Below are 21,544 nucleotides of genomic sequence, written 5' to 3'. Positions count from 1 at the left end.
AAAAGAGTTAGAGATATTATCGCTACTAAGAGGGGAGCCGCTATATATGGTATAGGTTATTATTATTATTATAATATTACTAAGGATAGAAGAGAAAAACGGGAAAACTATAACTACGGAGAGAAGGCGGCTATATTATATCTACGGAGGGGAGCTACGCGAGGGTAGCTTATATTACTATTTTAGGTATATATATAAAGGGGGTTATTAGAGCGATATAAAACTCCTTTAATATCGAGGTAAGGAAAGAATAAGATAAAGGACCGCGTTAAGGGCTTTTATCGCCGCGACGTAGGGAGGAATAGAGCACTTTAACGGCGCGTAGTTATATAACCCGACCTAACCCCGGAAGGAAGGGGGAAGGGGGGTATATTACGGGTTAGCCCTAATTAAAAGGATCTGGCTATACACCGGATCCCTCTAACTACGTGCTTACTTACTACCTCTATATCGCTCTAGCCTCGCCACGATATAGTTAGCGTAGCGCTATAGACGTTTCTTCCTTTTCTTCTTCGTCTTCTTTAGTTCTAGATAATCTAATTTTTCGGCCTTACTTAGTATAATTAACCTATAACCAGCCGTTTACACGAACTGCCTAAGCTAGTTTATCGACCTTTTATAACGGCTTGTCAAAAGTTGTTCACGTATTAAGGCCGAAAATATAGATTATTCGAATTAAGGAAGGAAAGGAGGAAAGGAAAAGTCTGCGCAGTGTGTAGGCGGCTAAGTATATATAGGATCGCACGGTCCTCGCTAGGAGGTCTGTGCTTCTTAGTCCCGGCTACTACCGGGGATTATTCCGCGAGCTATAGCCCGTAATATACCCCCCCGCCGGAGGTAAGGTCGCGGTCGTGTTATAGTCGCCCGGTCATAACTTTGTATTACTCTAGCCTCCCTACGGAGTCTTTACCACCTAAATTAAGAGTATAAGAGACTTATATAGATATAACTTAATATAATATATATACACGAGATTTCTACTCTATTAAGTTGATTATATAAGTGCTATTTTAATGTACGATACCTAGTCGGACTAACCCTACCTAAAAGAAAAGAGGCTGGATATTCTGACTATATTTTTTGGATATTCCGACTATAGTTCCCCTCGGACCTATATTTCTAACTAATCAAAATCCAGTATCCGGTCACGCTCTTTACCACACCACCCGTTAATTCAATAACAGCAATAATAACAGCAATAATAATAATAATAATAATAATAATAATAATAATAATAATAATAATAATAATAATAATAATAATAATAATAATAATAATAATAATAATAATAAGGCGACGATAACCGAGGGCGAGGGCGAGAGAGAGGGTAAGGAGGGCGAGGAGGGCATAGAGGGTGTGGATGGTATAGAGGGCGTGGAGCTATCGTAACGGCAATTAGCTTTAATAGAATAGACGAGCTTATACGTTAATTATAATAATAAGGGCAGCAGGGACAGGAATAGTATACGTATAGTAGGTTAGATATATAAAGAGACGAGGTATAATGAGCTGGATTCTATAAGGAGACCTTAATTAGTAGCGAAGAACGAACCGGCGGTCTTAAGCCAAGTCGTTTAAATTATATTAACTACTTCCTTTAATTAATTCGTGGGGTTAAATTACTCTAACGTTAAAAACGTTAAAAACGTTAAAAAAGCTATTAGAGTAATTAACGATTATAAATAGTACCGTAAAAACTTGACAACTTCGGGAATAGCAATAAGGACTTAGAACTCCACTAACCCTACCGTATTTTAAAATAACTAATAAAATAAGGGAATTTTATAAGGTAGTTAACCAGTAATATTAAGTAGAAAATCCTTATCGTAATTAAGGCTATAGGAGGTAGAGGGTTATCGAGATACGTAATTTACGATCGATTTAGCCTGTGTGGGGAAATAGGTAATTTTCACATAAGCAGCCTAGTGCTATTCCCGAAGTTATTAAGTCTTTACGGTAGAGTATGCGTGGTATTCCGAAACAGGTTATTTATAGGTCTATGTCAGAACTATATTTGGAATATCCAAATAGTATAGTCGGAATATCCAGCCTTTAATAATAATAATAATAAGGCGGCGACGATAACCAAGGGCGAGGGCGAGGGCAAGGGAGAGGGCGAGGAGGGCGTGGCCATGGAGCTATTATAACAGCGATCGGATTTAATCGAATAGATAAGTTTATACGTTAATTATAATAATAAGGGCAGCAGGGGCAGTAACAGTAAGAGGTTAGATACATTATTACACGCTATAGCGTGCTAGACTTCCGCCTAATAAAGGGTTATATTAAGGAAGTCGTTAGGTATAACCGCAGGACTATATGATATATAGTAGGCGACCTCGGGTACTTAGTATAGGCCTCCCCGCGTGCAAAGCGTAGTATATATAGTGCCCTGGACTTATATTCTTAAGTCTAGAGGAATTGAATATAGATGATTTAGCGGTACCTTAACCTGATTATTTTGACATATATTAAGAGATAAGGTATAAGGAGCTGGATTCTATAAGGAGACCTTAATTGGCAGTAAAAAACAAACCGCCGGTCGTAAGCTAAGTTACTAAAATTATATTAACTACTTCCTTTAATTAATTCGAGAGATTAAATTAATCTAATATTGAAACGTTATAAATGTTAAACAAAACTATTAGAGTAATTAGCGATTATACGTAGTAGAGTATATATTCCGAAACAGGTAATTTATAGGTCTATATCAGGACTACAGTCGGAATATCCAAATGGTACAGTCGGAATATCCAGCCTCAAAAAATACAAAAACGCGGGGCTGGGGCAATTAAACGCCCCCATCAAAGAAGACGCGTTTTCGCGTCTTTGTTCGGAAATTCAGTTCAACTCCTTCATGTCTCTCATTCCTCTGTGGCGTCAACACCGACTCTCGATACCTACCACTTGCTTCTTATACCAGACACAGCTCGACTATTAGTTATCGCGAACTTACCTACCGCCCGTCGACTTTCTACCCGAACTCCAGACCGTCGTAATCGAACCCGAATAAAGTACCTGACCGTAATCAAGTCGCATATATTCTGGCGACAGCTTCGGCACTCTGTCTCCCAGTCCCTTCGCTCAGTTGACTCCCCGAGCGTCATTTCTTCAAGACTGGGCGATATCGGCCTCATACTTGCACGATTGGTTCGGTAGAAGCAGATACAGGGGCTCTGTATACGTGGTCCCCATATGCGGCTTGGCTCGAGAAGCCCGAGTTCGGCAACCTTATAAACGATCATGCCGTCTCGTGCACCAGCTAAAAGGAGATCGAATGCCGGCAGATCAAGACCAAGGCCTAGCGATGTTCAGCGTAGGCAACCCCCATTATTGTTCCTGTACCACTAAGTCCTGTCCAGTATTGACGAGATCATGCAGCCGGTGACCCTGTCCCGCAACTGCCTCAAAGAAGGTACCGGCCTGGAACAGTTGCACTGCGTGAGATACGCAGGTATCAGAATAGCACCGATCTTCTGCTAAGGAAGCTACCTTTCGCTCGATTGGTGAGTTCCAGCTTCCGATGCGCCGATACGCGCGCCCCCGCCGTGACCATCAGAATGAAGCGGGGATTCTAATGAGACTCGACAGGTTCGGGAAATTGCGCTTGGCTTCCGCCCCAGAGACGAAGAGTTGCGCTGGCAATCACAGGCCATAATGGCACTGCAAGAGGCCGCCGAGGCTTTCATGGTGCATCTGTTCGAGGATACAAATCTGTGTGCTATACATGCCAAAAGAGTCACCATTATGCAAAAAGACATCCAGCTCGCGAGACGAATACGCGGCGCATGGGCAGGTTTGGGTTGAGCGTTTGCTGGCATCGCGGTCGAGACCAAGAAAAGCCAGATACTTGGGTCTTCAATTGTTAACAAATGTCGATAGACATGGGTCTATGTTTCTTGCGGGTCCGGGATGGGACTTGGAAACTAGAGCCTCGTCAAGTTGTCATTCTGTGGAGATGTTGGCTTGATTACTTCTTTTCTGGCATTCTGTTGATAAGGTACACGAGCCGTCTTATCTGGCGTTATGCAAGGAGTCTAAGGTAGGAAGGGTGGCGGGCGCGCGCACTGGGCTGTTGGTACCTGTTAGATGATTACTATATTATTGACACCGCCTTGGGTACAGTACAATTGGAAGTAACCTCTCCCTTGGTCAGTCGTGTTCAATGCGGTTTCTCGACAAACATGGGTTGTAACCTGTAAGCAATTCGCGCTACATGCGAAGTATTGCGTAGATGATTACATCACTCGAGCAGGCAGGAAAGGTGAAATTATCGGGTAATCCCTCCCTGTAAGTTACTTCACGAAGTACCTTTTATAGTGCTGGGTACCTCTGTGTTGGTAGGCTGTTTTAAGTTGGAATTGCACCTTTGGCTATCAAAAAGAGTCGATCCATTTTCCCAGTACTCGCTTTCGTACTTCACGTAAGACTCGGGTTGAAAGACGCGTCGGTCGAAGTCTGTATTGTGTTAAAAAATCCACTATCATGATGAATCGATTTGCCCCTTCCCGCCCTTTTGCGATCAAAGCTGGCATTGGCCTTTGCGCAGTGTCCTTGATACAGGGCGGGGACTCCAGGCGGTTCTGGCTGGATACTCGCCACCATGGAGTAAACCACATGCACACCACCTCTCCCCCGCAGACTCCCCAATCTGGTCGGCGTCTAAGCCCCGAATTTTTAAGAGATGTGTCTCGAGGTTCCATGACTGGTGAGTCTGAAAAACTGCCCCGATATGTTGATCATAACAGGCATTGATGAAGCAACGCCATCGATTAAAGGATTCGGTGCTGGGCTCGTGGTATGCTTCTTCTCGAGGGTTATCGCTATGCTTGCCGGCGCAACCATCTTGACACTTCATGTGAGTTCAGCTCATTAGCCCATCTGCCGGTCAAAATGTCTCCCTAACGGTATTGCAGGCCCTCCATAGGTGCGGACTGGATGTCTCTAGGGTTCTAAATTTGACACAGTCTCTGGGCAGAGTGTCCTGGGTTGACCCTTTCAAGAACTCTGTATTTAGACTATGCTTTGCTGCTACCTTCACGCTGGCGGCTTTCGTCCGTTTCGAGTAGCACGAATTCGAAGGGCCCAAACCCCACCCCCCATTTTCATCATGTTCCTCTCATATTGGCTGTGTCTCCCTGGTCAACCAGGTGAGTGTCAGCGGGTCATCTTCGAACATCTGTTTGAATTTTCCCAGTATGTCTGCGTGATGGTCATTGAGCCACTGCTTCTCGAAGTCGGACAAAAGGCTAGGTGCAATAAGATTGCGGCAATACGGTACCATAGTGAGATGCTCGAATCCCAGGTAAGGTTTGTCACCAAAGGTGTGCTTTGTTGTGACCTCCTTAACCAGAGCGAGGTTTTCTATGCGAACCCCGAATACACCGTCCTCGTAATAGCCGGGCTCAATCGACACGACATTACCAGGCGCCAAAGCCACTTCTGCGTACTGGACACGCGTACCGATGCCGATTGGGCCCTCGTGGACGTTCAGGAATGATCCCACGCCATGGCCCGTCCCGTGTCGGTAGTCCAGACCTTCTCTCTACATAGACAATGTGTCAGTCTGAATGGCCCAGTAACGTCTTGGTGGTGGTACTAGGACGTACCCAGAGGAATTGTCGGGCAAGACAATCCAGCGCAAACCCGGTGGTTCCTTTTGGGAACACTGCTGTGTCGAGCGCAATATTCCCCTTGAGAACCAAGGTGTATGCAGTTCTCTCCGCCGCTGTAGGCTGTCCAAAATGCATGGTTCGGGTCACATCTGTAGTCCCATCCAAGTACTGCCCGCCCGAATCGCATAGATAGATGGACGAGGGGTCAATGACAGAGCATTTACGACGTTCAGGCTTGTAGTGGATGATCGCAGCACTATGGCGGACTGTCAGACCTAGATTACGGCAGTGTAATGGGCCACCGATGCTACTTACTTTGCCCCTGTAGAGGATATAGTGTCAAACGATAGTCCGACATAGTGCTCTCGCTTTGCACGGAACTCTTCGAGCTTGTCCGCCGCTTGAACTTCATCCAGAGTCGTTTTCTTGGCAATAAGTTGATCCTCCAGCCACGCAAAGTATTCGATCAATGCGGCCCCATCTCTGACATGGCAGGCCCTCATGCCCGCTATTTCGGTTTCATTCTTCACGGCCTTCGCGTCCTCGATGGGACTGCGGATCTCATCGACAAGGCCCTCTCCACCAAGTGCTCGCTTCAGAGCCCAAGACGCTTTGTTTGAGACGAGAATTCTTTTTCGTTCCGCGCCAGTACGACCTTTGTCTGCTGTAGAAGTCGCTTGTAAGTCTCTTGCCGCATCGAAAATCTGCCCGTATGGCTTGATCAAAACGCCGTTGCGATCAAGATGGGCCCTGCAGTCGTCGCTAAGCCTAGTACTGTCAACAAACAGCACCGCCGAGTCTAGAGTAACGATGGCGTAGGAAAAGAAAACGGGATTGTAAGGGATATCGCTTCCCCGGAGGTTGAAGAGCCATGCAACCTCATCAAGCATTGACACGACCAGAGCCTCCGAATCCCTCTTCTTTAGTTCCCGGCGAAGATCCGTGAGTTTCGTCTTGACATCTTTGCCCGCGAACTTGTCCGGCAGAAGCATGACAGGGTTCTTCGGGCGATATGGTCTCTCCTGGGCCCAAACTAGATCAACGAGGTTTTGCTCTAGTGCTTTAAGGTCTCTGCCGCCCGACTTTTCGATTTTGTCTGCGAGTTTTTTGGCCGCGGACCCCGATATCAACTGGGGATCTATGGCGACCACCTTGCTTCCGGCAGACTGCTCTGCCGACCAGTCTTGCCAGGTAGGGACATCTTGGAGGCCTTGCTTGAGCAGCAACCAGCTGTCGTCCAACTGTTGTGAAGCTTGGTTGAAGTACCGCCCATCAGTGGCCAGAGCTGCTTTGTCTGGTGTGACGATAGCACATCCAGCTGAGCCACTGAACCCCGAGATGAATTCCCGCCGGGCGTCACAGGCCGCAATGTACTCGGAGGCATGGCTGTCTTCAGACGGGATTACTATATGTGCAGCTCAGGTCAGCGATTTTCCGGTACACGGGGCGGGGTGCATACCATAAATATCGACATGCTGACTCCTCATCAGTTCTCTGAGCTTCGTTAGGCGTGCAGACGTCTCGACTCGCTCCATGTTCTGTACAGAGTCCTGACGCCGCGGTGATTGAGAGGTGCAGACTTTGCGGATATTTAACAGTCTCCTGGAATCTGTATGAACTGGCCCGTATCGTGTCGCGTGGTATGTTCGACTATGACTAGAGATCGAGTTGATTAGCGGGCGGCCGAGTATTATATCAAAGACGAACGTGGAGGCTCTGCCTGCGAGATTATCTCTTGAGTTTATTGAGTTTATTACCGCCGCAGGGAATGATCGAGGACGCATACTACACTACTTCGATCCATTAAGTCGATCTACGGAGTAGAACATGAGGGGGAGGGGTATATATATACCTTAATCCCTTGGGGCCTGACTGGGAGACCGTAAGTCCTCTTTTTCTTCTTCTTATTACTACGCGTATATAGCCCTAAAGCTATAGCGCGAGTCTATTAAGAAGACTAATCCTATAACGAGTTAAACAGTCTATTTATATAAACCTGTTAATACTAAAGTAAAATCCGTATACTAGCTAGAGCTATAGCAGACTAGTTATAATATTCCGAGATATATTTTATTAGTTACGCGCGCCGTAAAGTGCCCTAGCTTCGAAGGCCTAGCCGTAGTAGTATATACTTAATTACATATAGTATATACCCCGCCCTATCACCTAAAAGGATTAGGGCATATAAGGTATATTATTATTCCATTTATTACCATAGAAGCTAATAAATATCTCTTTTATAGTAAGAGAGCCATTATTCCGACTATAGTAACTGGTTATGCCGACTATAGTTCGGTTATAGACCTATAAATTTTCTTTTCCACAATCCTATCTTCTATATATAACTATATACGATTATAATAACCGTAAATACAAAAACGACACGCCTATTAGCCACGGGCGCGTAATAATAGTAAAATAAATAAAACTACTAAGATAGCGATTATAACTATCGCCTCCCTCCTAGGATACTATTATAGAGGCACTATAATATCGGCGCTACGGTATAACCGAAAGATACGATAAACAGCGTTATTCTAATATTATATTATAGGCTATAGCTAGCGGAAAAGTCCCCCGTAGTAGCCGGGACTAATAAGTATAGACCTCCTCGTAAGGCCTATACGACCTAGCCTATACTTAGCCGCTTATATACCACGCAGACTTTTCCTTTCCTCTTTTCCTTCCTTAGTTCGAATAACCTATATTTTCGGTCTTAATACGTGAATAACTTTTAATAAGCCGTTATATATTCGAATTTATAAAGACTATAAGCTTCGACGCTTATATAGAATAAGGTCCTAGTTACTTTGCCCCGAGCCCGCTAATAGGCTAAGGGCAGGTCGTAAGGACCTTATATAATAAGATTAACGAACGCGTATTATAATATATATAGGAAGCGGTAAGGATATATATCGCCCCTATACACGATATACTCCCTAGCCTATAAGTAGCCATTAAAAGGTCTTAAATTAACCCGTACCTCATATCTATTTTATACCTAACATTTACCCTAGTCGTTACGTCCTTGCTATTATCCGGGCTCCTAGCAGCAGAGACTACTATACCTATCCTATATAGCGTTGAATCTAGTAAGCTAGTTAGCTTTTTATTATTACTATTATTATTCTTACTCTGCTATCCTATCTAATCTATAGGAGTCTAATTTAGACTATACGGTCCTTCTCGGGTAGCTATAAAGGGGAAAACCCGGGGTCCTGAGAAAAATCTCTATATATATCCTTACTTAGAGTAGTGCTATTACGGGGCCGATATAGCCCCGGTTTATCTTTTCTGCGTATCTAGATTATACCTCTACGCTAGTAGCTAATAGGAAGGGTAGCAGACTATAGTTCGGGTTTGCTAAGGCCGGTTATTAGCGAGGGGACGGGGGCTATAAGGGTGCCGCGGCGCCTCCGCCGTATAGCGGCCGAGGTACGCTATATCCGGCCTTTTTACGTCCCCGGGGACTATTACTATTATCCTTTCTATTTACTTAATAAAGAGAAAGGTAAGGTAGGCGTTCCTGCCTCCTTTAGGTGGTAGGTGCCTTCTATATCCAGCGGTACATAGGAAGGGTAAGGCTTACCTATATCCGTAAAAAGTAGTAGATAGTTAATAAACGGCAAGGTCCGCTTCCTTTTCCTCTTATCTTCCTATAACGCCTCAAAGCTTACTATAGGTTTTCCTCGCGCTATACCTCCGTTTATAACCTTATAGGCTTAACGTCACGGCGCTAAACTAACTAGTGATATCTTCTAGTTCTCTATCCTTACTTTCCGTATTTTCCGTATAATTAGTATATAGTTTATAGGTAGGACTATAATAGTATAGAGTTAACTAGGTAGTATAGCAGTAATAGATATAATAATAATAACTTAAATAGCTAAACGATATAAGTATCTTAGTAATATAGTAGCGCCTTAGTAGTAGTATACTAATAGCCATAGATACCTTCTCCAAGTTATAGTAGCCGCTATTACGAACACGGTATAACCTATATTATACCGTATGTATACCCTTATAGTCTTAGAGTAGTATTATAGCGGTTAATATATAGTAGTTATTTACGTTATAGTAAGCGCCTAGGGATATTCCCTGATAACGTTAAAGCCTATTCTAATACTATAGGTATAGATACCGTGTACTTTTAGTATACTAATAGCCGGCATCTATATAAGGATATAAGTCGTCCCTTTACTATAGGCATACTATTAGGGTATAGGGGTGGGTAGGTTTAATAGGTCTCTAAGTCCTCCTCCCGCTACTAAAAAGCAGTTATATCGTTTTATAGAAGTCTATTAGGCGTATATAATAGCTAAGGCCGCCGGTAGTATAGGTATCGCTACGGTGAGTAGTCCTGTTTCGGTATCTCGGTAATACCGTGCTAATAGCCTGGTATTCTATAGGCTAAGGAGCGCCTAAAGACGATAGCTTTATCTGTTATACAGGCCGTCATTTAGGTAATACCTTCTAGTCACGGCCGTGGCGGCATCTTATCGGAGGAGTTATAGGAGGTATTATACCGAATTCGATACGTTTAGCGTATAACGGGTATCCTAGTAGATTATTATATAAGTAGCCTTAATAAAGTCCCTTTACAGCCTCTGTATAGTGCCGAGTTGGCTAATTATTCTAGGATCTTAAGTATATTAAAAGCGGGGTTAGTACTTTTAAGGGGAGTAAGGAGGAAGATAATATGGAGTAATCGCTTTAATGCTACTAGGGCCCTAGCTTATAAGGCTCTTATTTAATTATAAAAGGACTATTATATCCCTCCTACCCCGCTACGGTATTATAGCGTTTTTATAGGCGTCCTACCCCCCCTCCTTACCGCCCTTAGACTCTTAGGCGCGGAATTCCCCCCTAGATAGGATATCCGCCGCGATATTACTATAGCGGATATATAGGGGCGCCTTAAAAGGACTAAACCCTAGGTAGTACTAGGACCCGATAAGCTCCTAGTAGGACTCCTAAAAGTATATAGACCTCTCTTATACTAAAGACTAAGTGTTATCTTTATAGCGTGCCTCGAAAAGGGCTATTATCCGAAGAGGTGCCGCTACACTACTATAGTAGTCTTTAAGAAGGAAGGTTGGCCGCCGGCCGACTATAAGATAGTAAAGGGCTAATAATCGATATTACTCCTTAATATAATAGGTAAAGTCCTTAAGGGGATAGTAGCTAACCGTATCGCTACTATTACGGAGGAGTATCGGCTCCTCTTAGACGGGTAGATAGGTAACCGGACTAGGCGGAGTATAAAGATAGTAGTATAAAGAGTTACAGAGGCTATAAGGGCGAGCTAGGCCTATAGCAGCACCGCTTTAATACTCTAACTAGATATTAAAGGCGCCTTTAATACGGTCCTTTACTCTCGCCTTCTTAAGATACTTAAAAGGAAGGGATTCCCCCAATAGCTTACTACCCTAATTTATAGCTTCCTTTAAGGCCGTATAGCCTGGCTATTACTTAATAGCGAAACGGCCCCCCCGCGGTACCTTTATAGAGGTATACTATAAGGCTCCCCGATCTCCCTTATCCTCTTTATTCTTTATATCTTTACCCTTTATAAGGAGCTAAAAAGGGTCCTTAAAACGATAGTAATAGAATTTACTAATAATACGAATATTATCGCTTTTAGTAGAACGGAGGTATAGATATAGTATTACCTCGCCGCCGCGTAGCATGCTTACCTAGACTAAGAGATAATAAGCGGACTATAATTCGAACTAACTAAATACGTTTATATCCCCTTTACGAAATCACGCTAACCCTCCCTTACCCCGCTCCCCCTTAACGCTACTCGGTGCCGGTAATAGAGGCGATACGGCTTTTAGGCGTTTAGCTCAATAGGAAACTCGATTTTAGGCGATACGTAAAAAAGGTAAAAAGCTAACTAGCTACCTAAATATACGCCCTTTTAAGGCTTAGCGTGGTAGTATAGGGGTATAGCTTCGTAGACGTAAAAAGGCTATACCTCATAGTAATAAGACTAGTAGTTACCTATTACGCTTTAGCTATTTATAAGATAAGGGCCGGCCCCCGGTATAGCCCCGTAGCGGCACTTATAGCGGTATAGAACCGATACCTCTGATTAGTAGCCGGTACCTATAAGGCTACGCTAGTTAGGGTCCTCGAAAAAGAGACCTTTATCCCCTCTCTTAACCTTTACCTCTTAAGCCTAAGCGCCTAAAAGATCCTTTAGATATAAGAAGAAAGGACTAAAGATAAGATATTAGCGGGAGTATACGCCGCGGTAAGAGCCCTAATAATACCGAATCGGTATTATAGGACTTACGCCGCCCTCGCGTGGATAGTATAGCTTACCGCCCTAATAACCTAAGCCGGAACCTCGCCCTCGTAAAAGGCTATTATAAGGGAATAGGGTTAAGCCTAGGCGGAAGTATAGCGGCCCTATACCTATACCGTAACGGTACTAAGCCGCCCCCTGATATAATACTCCCTCCGGAAATATAGAGGACTCCTTAAGCTATAAAGCTCCGTACTTACCTAAATTAGATTAGACAAACTAGGCTTACGACTATTCCTAGCTAAAGTAAAGGTACCGGGCTTCCTATTACCGTAGTACCTTTACGGGGACGGAGGGGCGGAAATAGCAGAGTATATAGTACTCTAGTATTAGGAGGTAACCGAGGAGGACTATAAGGACCTTTTCGGTACTATAGGGAGGCTACTTATAACTAAAGGAGATTTATATAACGCACTAAAATACGATACCGAGGCAGGGGCAGTTATAAGGTGGTTCCTATAACGGAAGAGGCTTAAGGACTTTCGCCGTACCCTTAAAGTTATAAAGGCCGACGAAAATAGCGATAGTACTGAAGCGAGACCGGAACGGGGATAGAACGGTATAGCGAACTAGTTAATTATTAATATAGGTCCTATACGCTAGGACCCTAGCGGTATTAGTTTAGCACTAATAGGGCGTTATTAATTATTATCGTTCTTATCGCTCTTAATAACGCTAATACTACTCTTAATACACTTAAGGCCCTATAAGGGCTAGTTAGCTAATTACCGCCGCTAAGGGCCATAATAAGGCCGAAAGGAGGTCACTTATAAGGTACTCTAAGATTAGGTCCGTCTTACTTTCCTAACACTGTATCTAGCGAGATAACTCCTATAACTCCATTAGCTCGGTACCGCCGCGGCCATAACCGGAAGGTAATACCCGGTTTAGGGCCAGGCTAAAAGACTAGGATACTATCCCTAAGCGCTCCTTAGCCTATAGCTTATTAGTAAGAGGATTATTATAGCACTAAAGGGGGATACTTATAGTAGCGATACTATCGCTACTAGCGGTCTTTACTGCTATATACGCGTTATAGAGATTTATAAGACGCTATTACTGCTTTTTAATAGCGGAGGGGATCTATTAAGACGATTAGAATACGCTATTACGATATACTTATAATACTACGATAGCACCGGCACGACTTATTTCCGTATATAGACGCCGGCTAATAGTATATTAAAAATAGGCCATACTAGTTCCTATATTATTAGAGTAAGCCTCTATGTTATCTAGGTATATACCTAAGCGCTTACTATAACGTATATAACTGCCCTACGTTAGCTATTACGGCACCGTACCGATACTACTAGGGCTTATATACGGTATAACCCGGATTAAGCCCTTCTTATAACGGTTACGATTATTATTAGTATTAGCGTTATTACTAAGAGAAGATATCTACGATTATTAGCACGCTACTATAAAGGCACTACTACGTCACGAAGAGAACTTATATTAAGCTACTACTACTAATTACTTATATATATATATCGATTGATACTATACTATATAGTTAACCCCACGCCACTACGCCACTATAACGCTACCCGCGAGACACTTATAGTAAAATTATAATAGGAATACGATAAGAGAACTAAAAAGGTTTACTAGTTAGTATAAGTCATAACGATAAAGCTATAAGACTATAAGCGGGAATAGATTAGGAGGAAAACCTATAATAAACTTATTAGCGTTATATGAAGAAGAAGGAGGATTACAATATAAAGGCCTTAGGGGATATTAACTATCTAATTTTTATAATAGGGAAGGTCTTATTCCCCTTACCTGCTACCGGATATAGCAGGAACCTACTTAGGGGAGGCAGGAGGCGCTTACCTCCTTACTATCTTTAATACCCGAACGGAAGGAATATAAGGCACGACCCTTAAGGGATATAGGGAGACTAAGGCTAAAGAGCCGTAGCCGCCGTATAGCGGAAGCGCGGTAGCACCCCCTTAGCTCCCGCTCTACCGATAAAGATTAGCTTAGGCTAACTTACCTAACTACTAGCCTACTATACTTCCTATTAGCTATTAGCCTAGAGGTAGGATCCAGATACGTAATAGGGAAGAACCGGGGCTATATCGGCCCCGTAGCGGCACCTCTCTATCTAAGGAAGTATATAGAGGTTTTCCCCGGGTTTTACCCGGGTTTTCCCCTCTATAGCTACTCGAGCAGGACCGTATAGCCCAGGAAGGCTCCTATAGATTAGTAAGGATAGCGGAGTAAAATCGATAATAATAAAAATAGTATTAGAGCCGGGATTTAACTTACCTACTATAACCTAAAACTAAGGTTATTATAATAGCTTAAGAAGAATAGAAAGAGAATTATAAGATTTTAAAAGGTATAATATAATATCTATAGCCTATAAGGCCGCCGTGCCTTCTATTTTATCTTATTAAATAATAGGTAAAAGCACCTACCTGCCCGAGTTAGGATATTTATAGAATAAAAGGGGCTAAGGTGTTAACGATCTATATAATAGTTACTAAAAGGATATTATTTATAGAATATCTAACGGATAAAGCCCCGTAAGACTTTAAGAGATAAATAATACTCTTAGTTAAGAGAGGAAATTAATAAAGGAATTTAAACGAGATAACTTTTAGTTACTTTATAACAGAATAACTACTAACCCACGATAGGTTGTTATCTCTAAAGGAATACTATTATTCGTGAATAATTATTTGTTAACTAAATACTATATAGCTTCTAAAAGAACTTTTTACCTACTATAGTCACTAGCCTGCCTCTTTAATTAATAGCCGCCTAAGGATAGGCGCTTCGCAGAGGGGTATTATACAACGGATATACTCAGAAAGGAACGATAAGATATATTTAAGTTATCGGTTTAATAATAGTAGATATATTATAGACTAACCGGTCGTTAATATAGTATTATCTTAATAGTATAACGAAAGGATAATATCTATAAGAGTTATATCCACGACCTAAAAGGGCCTATATTATAATAAATATACTAGGAATTAATAGGTTAGTATCGTAGTATCGCTATTATATAGCTAAGGGATAATAACCATGAGACGTACCTGTTTAATCTAAAAAGATCTATCTAGTAATAGTAAATTTTGATAATTACGATAGAAATAGATAAAAATGGAATTAATATTGTAAGACTCGGATTGTTGCGAACGAAGAAGTATGGATTCCTTCGTAGTATGTGACTTGTATAAGGAAAAAGAAGAATGGATTCTGAGATTCGGGGCATTATATTAAACCCAAACGGAGGTGGCAAAGTCGTGGTTGTACGATATAGTCTATTACGTCACACCATAATATAATACTATCCTCGATAGTAGACTATTAGATATTTAATATATAAGGTAATCTCGTATATAAATCGAGGATATATCTAAGTACAAGATAAGCATAGCTATATTATAGTAGAGCTCTGGTACTAAGCTAGAGGCTTATATATAATTATTAAATATACTTAGATATTATCTAATAATAATATTAACACCCCCCCGTAAGCTGTTTCTCGTTATACGAGGATAAGCTTAGCAGAGTATATTATTTTGGTTATAGGTATATCGTAATAGTCCTAGTAACGAGCTAGGACTAAATATAAGAGGAAAAGTAATAAAAAATCTCTTATTAAGCGAAAATATTTAAGACGCTTAATTATTTATTGTTTTATGTTATTCTAGGAAAAGCCCGAAGGTAAAACCCTAGATATAGTATTCTAGGACAACCCGTAGGTAAAAAGCCTAGTTATATTACCCCTTAATATTTTAATTCCAAAATTTCTTTATAAGGCGGTAAACTATAATGAGGCAACGTGTCTTCTTTATAGCCGAGCTCTATATAACCATAAAGGGTATTAGAAACGTCTTTAGATAGACCTTTAGTTATTATATCGGCTATATTATATTTAGTATTTATATAAATGATTTTAATTTTATTATCGTTTAACTATTACCTATAGTAGTGATACTGCCGGTCGATATACTTTACCCGTTTATAAAACTCGGGGTTTTCAGCGAGTTTCTTAGCGCTCTCGCTATCTATTAATATAGTAGGAATCTATAGTTCTTTATTATTATTATTATTAGTATTATTATTATTATTATTATTATTATTTATACCGAGGTTTATAAGGTTATTTAAACCTAAATTATTTATAATATCGGTATATATATTATATATATAGATTTAATATAAGTAAATCGAAAACGAGTATTATTAAGTCGAAAATAACTCTAAGGTGCCGTATTATCGATAAAATTAATTCTGATATCGGATTCGGACTTTACGCCCTTAAAAGCACCGGAGACCGATATCGTAGCGAGACCGTAAAGGGCGCGGTGAGTTATATACTATAGGGCGGCCTATAGGGCTAACCGAACGCGATACCGGTATACTATTATAAAGCGCCTAGAATACGACGACTAGAATTCACCCGGGGCGTATAGTCCCGGGAAAGCTCTAAAGTTCCTAGGTACTAAGCGGGCGTACCGAAGGCGTACTATATAAACTATATATCTAATTTTCCGGACTACTAGCTAATAGGGTAAGCTCCGATAAGGCCCTAAAGCTGGTATAGAAGATCCTTTAAACGTAGTACTATAAGACTATTATAAGGAAGCCGTTACGCTAATAACCCGGTGGCGATATACCTCCCCTTACGACTAAAGGGCTTACCGACATAATCTAATAAGCGATTGAGGGTATACTAATAGAATTACTTAGAGTAATAGGACCTAAGACCTACGCCTAGGTAGTAGGAAGTACGCCCGCGTAGCGCTAACGTATTAAGATAGTACCGGTAAAGGTTATACCTACCCGATACGCCTAAGAACTAATAGTCCGATACCTAGACGCTAAGACTAACCTTAAAAGCTAAACCCTATAAGAGATTACTAAAGCAGTTAATTAAGTTACTCGCCGCGTAGATATAATAGCCGCGCGATAACTTCTAAATAGTAATATAATTATTATATTTAAGTATAGGAATAAATAGTGGATAGCGAACGCGAATTACTAGGTTAAAGGCGTATTCGGTATAGGAGCTATAATCCACGAGAAAATATACTAAGTTATAGTAAGAGGAATACCGATAGCGTAGCTATTATCTTACGACCCCGATATAGCGCTATAAGAACTTTAGCTATAAAATAATATACCGATTACCCGGATTAAGGCTAGGAAATCTAGGGATAACGTAGCGCGGATAACGCTACTAATTATTAAGGTCGCCTACTCTAAGGACGCGGAGCGATTAGTAAAGGAGGGAGTCTTTCTTAAGTACGGATACTATAATAATAAACCCTATAACCCCGAGATCTTTATATAATAGTGCTTTAAATACCTTAACTTTAGATATAAAGCAGGTTAGTGCTAGGCAATAAAAGCGCTATACGGGTATGACGGCGGCGTAGAGTTAGCGTATTAAGGGGGCTTCGCGGCGTATAAAGCTAAGATAGACCCGAAGAAAAAGCGCTACGCCGCTTATAAGGGGCCGTATACGGCGTTCGACGATAAATACCTAAGTAAAGTAAAAGAAAGGGCGCGGATTAAGGAGGTATATACTAATAGGGTAAAGGGATTCGACCTTAGCTAACTTAAGAAATATAAGGCAGAGAGGGAGTATAGCGTTTTTACGGCGTTATTAGATACGATAATAGTCCCCGAACCGCCCGAGAAAAAGAGAAAATAGAAGGGATACCTTTTAGGGTTATAGAATATCCTCCTTAGATCGCGTACCGCCCTTTTTACGCTTATTTAGGATAATAATATTATACGGTTCCTCGCCTTTAATATTATTTTCTAGCCCCTATAAACCCTTACCTTTTACCCCCGGGCTATATCTAAGGTGTAATTATAAAGCGAAGTAAGCGCGGCGTAGCCGCTTAAGATAAATAATTAGAATCGTTTAGTAAAATATAAGGGGATAGCGGGATAGAGTATAGTAAGCGCTCTATAACCGTAGCGGGTATAATATAATAGCGGTAATAAATCCTGGGTTAAATAAAAGGAAGAACCCGATTTACCTAAGGGGATATAATTATAGGATAGTATAGGGAAGTAGGTATACCCTGCTTTATATATATAAGCGGTATAAGGCTATTATATTTATATAATGTATAGGTAAGGATTAGGCCTGGGCTATAATTAGAGTTAGGATATAATAGTAAGAGATAAGTATATAGGTAATATACTTACTATACTATAAGGGAGGAGAGTAGGAGACCCTAATATATAATCTTATAGCGGAAGTGGAGCGGTAGCGTACTATCCTAATAGGAGACTTTAACCTAAAGGACCCCTTTTAGGACGGGTATAATAGATATACAAGATAATCGGAAGACCTTATTATACTCGTGTACTAATAGTAACTTAACCTTATAACCCTAAAAGGATATATTACTAGGACCTTAGCAGATACTAATTAATAGTATAGTATACTAGACTTTACCTAGGTTTTAGCGGACCTTACTTATATATACTAGGGGGATAATCTAGACCTAATAGGCTTAGACTATATAGCCTAGGTAATTAATATTAATACGGCGTAACCGCGGTAGCGTATCGCTAGTAAAGGATAAAAGTAAAGGAAGTTAGACTAGGAAGCGGCCTAAAGAGAGGCCTAGAGGCTAGACTATAAAGAAATACTCTTTAACCTAGAAGTAATCGACTAGGTAGTAAACTAGATACTATAGGACCTTATTAGTATCGCGGACGCTATAGCGTTACGCTATAAGCTAACCGCCTTCTGTGATAGGCCGTTATAGGGGATATAGGAGATAGTAAAGGCGAATAAGGAGGTAATAAGGCTAACACGGCGCTATTACGGGTAAAGGTTATATAGTAGGTTAAATACACTTAAGGAGGTAGAAAAATATCGTGATATTCTAATTAGAATAAAGAAGCGGAAAAGCTAGCGCGGTACCGTTAATACGATAATAGTAAACTAGAAAAGCCTTTAGGTATTATAACGCTAGGCCCGGACGGTAAGCCACTTTCCCCTAAACCGCCTATCTATCCCGCCCTTATAGCGTAGCGCGGGCGGACTAAGCGGGATAATATATAATAAAAAAGCGATAATCCTTATAAAAAAGCTTTTCCCCCTATTATACCTTATAGAAAATAGGTGTATTAGCGGCGCGCCGAGGATAGCGGTAATACTACTTATATAAAAGGTTATAGAAAAGGAGGTTTAGTAGGTTATATAATAAATAGTAAAGTAGAAAGTACCTAGGGAGGATAGCCTACCGAATAGATTCCTACTCGCCTATAGCTAACTACTCTATAGGCGATTAGTATAACTCTTCTCCGCGAGCCTTAAGGCCGTATATTTCCCGTAATAATACCGTACCGTAGAAGTAGTAGTACTTAAGAAACTAGGTAAACCGAAGGAAGCTTATATAATAGCCTTAGGGTAATAACCGATATTACTCCTTAGCGTAATAGGGAAGGTCCTTAAGAAAATAATAGTAAGGAGAATTATAACTATAGCGGAGAAGTACTACCTCCTCCTTACCGAATAGATAGGTTATTATAGACACCGCGATACGATAATAGCGGTTAGGGCTATTATAAAGGGAGTATACGCTATATAAGAGCGCGGCGGGGCTATAGTGTAATTAAAGCTTAATATCTAAGGCGCTTTTAATATAGTACTATACTAAAAACTTCTTAAAGTCCTTGCCTAGTACGGTTTCCCGGACTAGGTTACGAAATAGACTTAGTTATACCTTATAGCGTGCATAGCGCGCCTTCGCTTCGATATTAATATAGTATACTAGGTAAAAATCTAGGCGAGAGTCCCCTAAGGATCCCTACTCTCCCCGATCCTTTTTATACTATTTATTAGGGCGCTTTATTAGGAATTAATCCGAATACCGCGGGTTATAGTAGTCGGCTTTACCGATAATTCGAATATTATAGCCTTTAGATATAATAAGGCCGTATTACGGGTATACCTTAAACGGGTATAGTAAGTCTACTAAAGCTAGTTATAAAGGCGCGGACTATAATTTAAGCTATAGAAGTATAAGCTTCTTTAATTTACGAGAAAATAAGACCCCTTACCGCATCTACTACGCCTTAAGGGCGTACCGGCGCTATAAGTCAAAGAGATAGAGGTCTTAGGGGTTATCCTTAACTAGAAGCTTATATTCCGTCCCTATATCCGGAAACTTAAAGCTAAACTCCTTACCTAGAAATACGCCCTTACGCGCCTTATAGTATTAGTATAGGGCTACTATATTAGGGATACGCGTAAACTTTACTAAACAATAGTCTAAAGCGTTATACTATACACGGTCCCGGCCTTCTATACGATAATAAGAAAAGGGGAGAAGCTAAGCGGAGTCCTAAAAAGATTAGCTAGTAAATAAGCGTAATACCTATATATCGTTACCGGTATATATCGGGCTATTACTATAAACGTAGTTAAGATAAAGGCGGAGGTCCCCCCCCCTAACTTCTACTATAACGCCTTGCCTATATAAGCGGTGCTACGGGTAAAAGATACCTAGATAGAGTAAGCGATATTTTAGGTACGATAAGTAGCCGAGGCGGCTATGTAGTATAGAAAATATAGGGGAGGGGTTAGGCCCTATTTAAGGTCCTAAGGGATATAAAAGTAAGAGGTCGAGTCCTAGCTCCTTAGGAGGGAATTAGCCTAACGCCTTTAAGAGGAATAAGCATACTAATAAAAGCGTACCTTACTACACTCGTATAATAATATAGCCGTAGTGTAAATACCCTAATTTAACTACACAGCGCTTAAGAAGTATAAGGGCCTTATAAAACTATAGAGTTCTATTCTTACCTAGATTCGAACGAAGTAAATAGGCCTTCGTTATTTTCTTTTTACGAGAGGTATACTAGAAATAGTAATACCGCGTTACCGGTACGCTAATAGAGGGCCGGAGATAGCGGAATATATTATATTATAGTGCCGGGATATATTAGGGGAGATATAAGAGCGCCTTATAGCCGATACGGGCACGCCTTTACTAATAAAATAGGACTAGCTCTTAGCGCTCCGGAGTAAAAAGACTACGGGGAAAGTCGCAAAGTGGTTCCTATAAACCGGGCGCCTCCCGGACTTCCGACTAATATAATAAGTAGAATCGGAGGCGTAGTAAAGCCCCCGTAGCGCGGGAACCTCGGGTATATATACGGAGAGGTAAAGACGATCATAAAGGGAATAAGTAAAAGGATAGTAAGATATTTATTAATAGCCGCTATATAACCGCGTTACGGGCGTATTATATTTACTCCTTATCTATATACTTATCGGACTTATTATTATTATTATCGGAGCTAATCGCTTTATTATCTACTAGGATAACCTTATCCTTACCTTTACCCTTATCCTTAATAGCTAAGGCTATAGGGTCTCCCGATATAAGGATAAGAATACCCTATAATATATATTAGTAGCGGGGTTAATACGGGGGAGGCCCGGGGTAACTTATAAGGTAAATAAGGATAAGCTTTAATATCTCGCCGTTATAAGCGTAGTTATTACTATAACTCTATAAGGGTATAGCGGCGGAGGGCGGCGTAATATGCCTAAAAGGCATAAGTTTAACGGGTAGCTAATTACCGGTATTTACGGATATTCTATAAT

General features: G+C 41.1%; 3 protein-coding genes across 3 annotated transcripts; 2 read left to right on the top strand and 1 right to left on the bottom strand.

Annotated features, from left to right (window-relative positions):
- Positions 1-2,780: 2,780 nt before the first annotated feature.
- On the top strand, positions 2,781-4,128 carry SODALDRAFT_329830 (histone-fold-containing protein). The gene is made up of 3 exons (XM_028611055.1): positions 2,781-3,316; positions 3,382-3,506; positions 3,592-4,128. Exons 1-3 carry the CDS (start codon positions 3,244-3,246, stop codon positions 3,805-3,807), a joined length of 414 nt encoding a protein of 137 aa, XP_028467968.1. The 5' UTR covers positions 2,781-3,243; the 3' UTR covers positions 3,808-4,128.
- Positions 4,129-4,575: 447 nt separating this feature from the next.
- On the top strand, positions 4,576-4,864 carry SODALDRAFT_251926 (hypothetical protein; the record flags this gene model as incomplete). The annotated part of the gene is made up of 2 exons (XM_028607422.1): positions 4,576-4,708; positions 4,779-4,864. Coding segments are annotated over 2 exons (219 nt in total), but the record flags the coding sequence as incomplete, so codon positions are not given.
- A 255-nt stretch (positions 4,865-5,119) lies between these two features.
- Positions 5,120-7,150, bottom strand: SODALDRAFT_321562 (metallopeptidase family M24; the record flags this gene model as incomplete). Its single annotated transcript, XM_028609633.1, has 4 exons — positions 5,120-5,545; positions 5,610-5,871; positions 5,931-7,020; positions 7,075-7,150. 4 exons carry the CDS (start codon positions 7,148-7,150, stop codon positions 5,120-5,122), a joined length of 1,854 nt encoding a protein of 617 aa, XP_028467966.1.
- Positions 7,151-21,544: the final 14,394 nt, after the last annotated feature.

The sequence above is a fragment of the Sodiomyces alkalinus genome (assembly GCF_003711515.1).
Source record: "Sodiomyces alkalinus F11 unplaced genomic scaffold SODALscaffold_2, whole genome shotgun sequence".
NCBI classification, from domain to species: Eukaryota; Fungi; Ascomycota; class Sordariomycetes; order Glomerellales; family Plectosphaerellaceae; genus Sodiomyces; species Sodiomyces alkalinus.
This window is presented reverse-complemented; position numbering and strand designations above follow the sequence as displayed.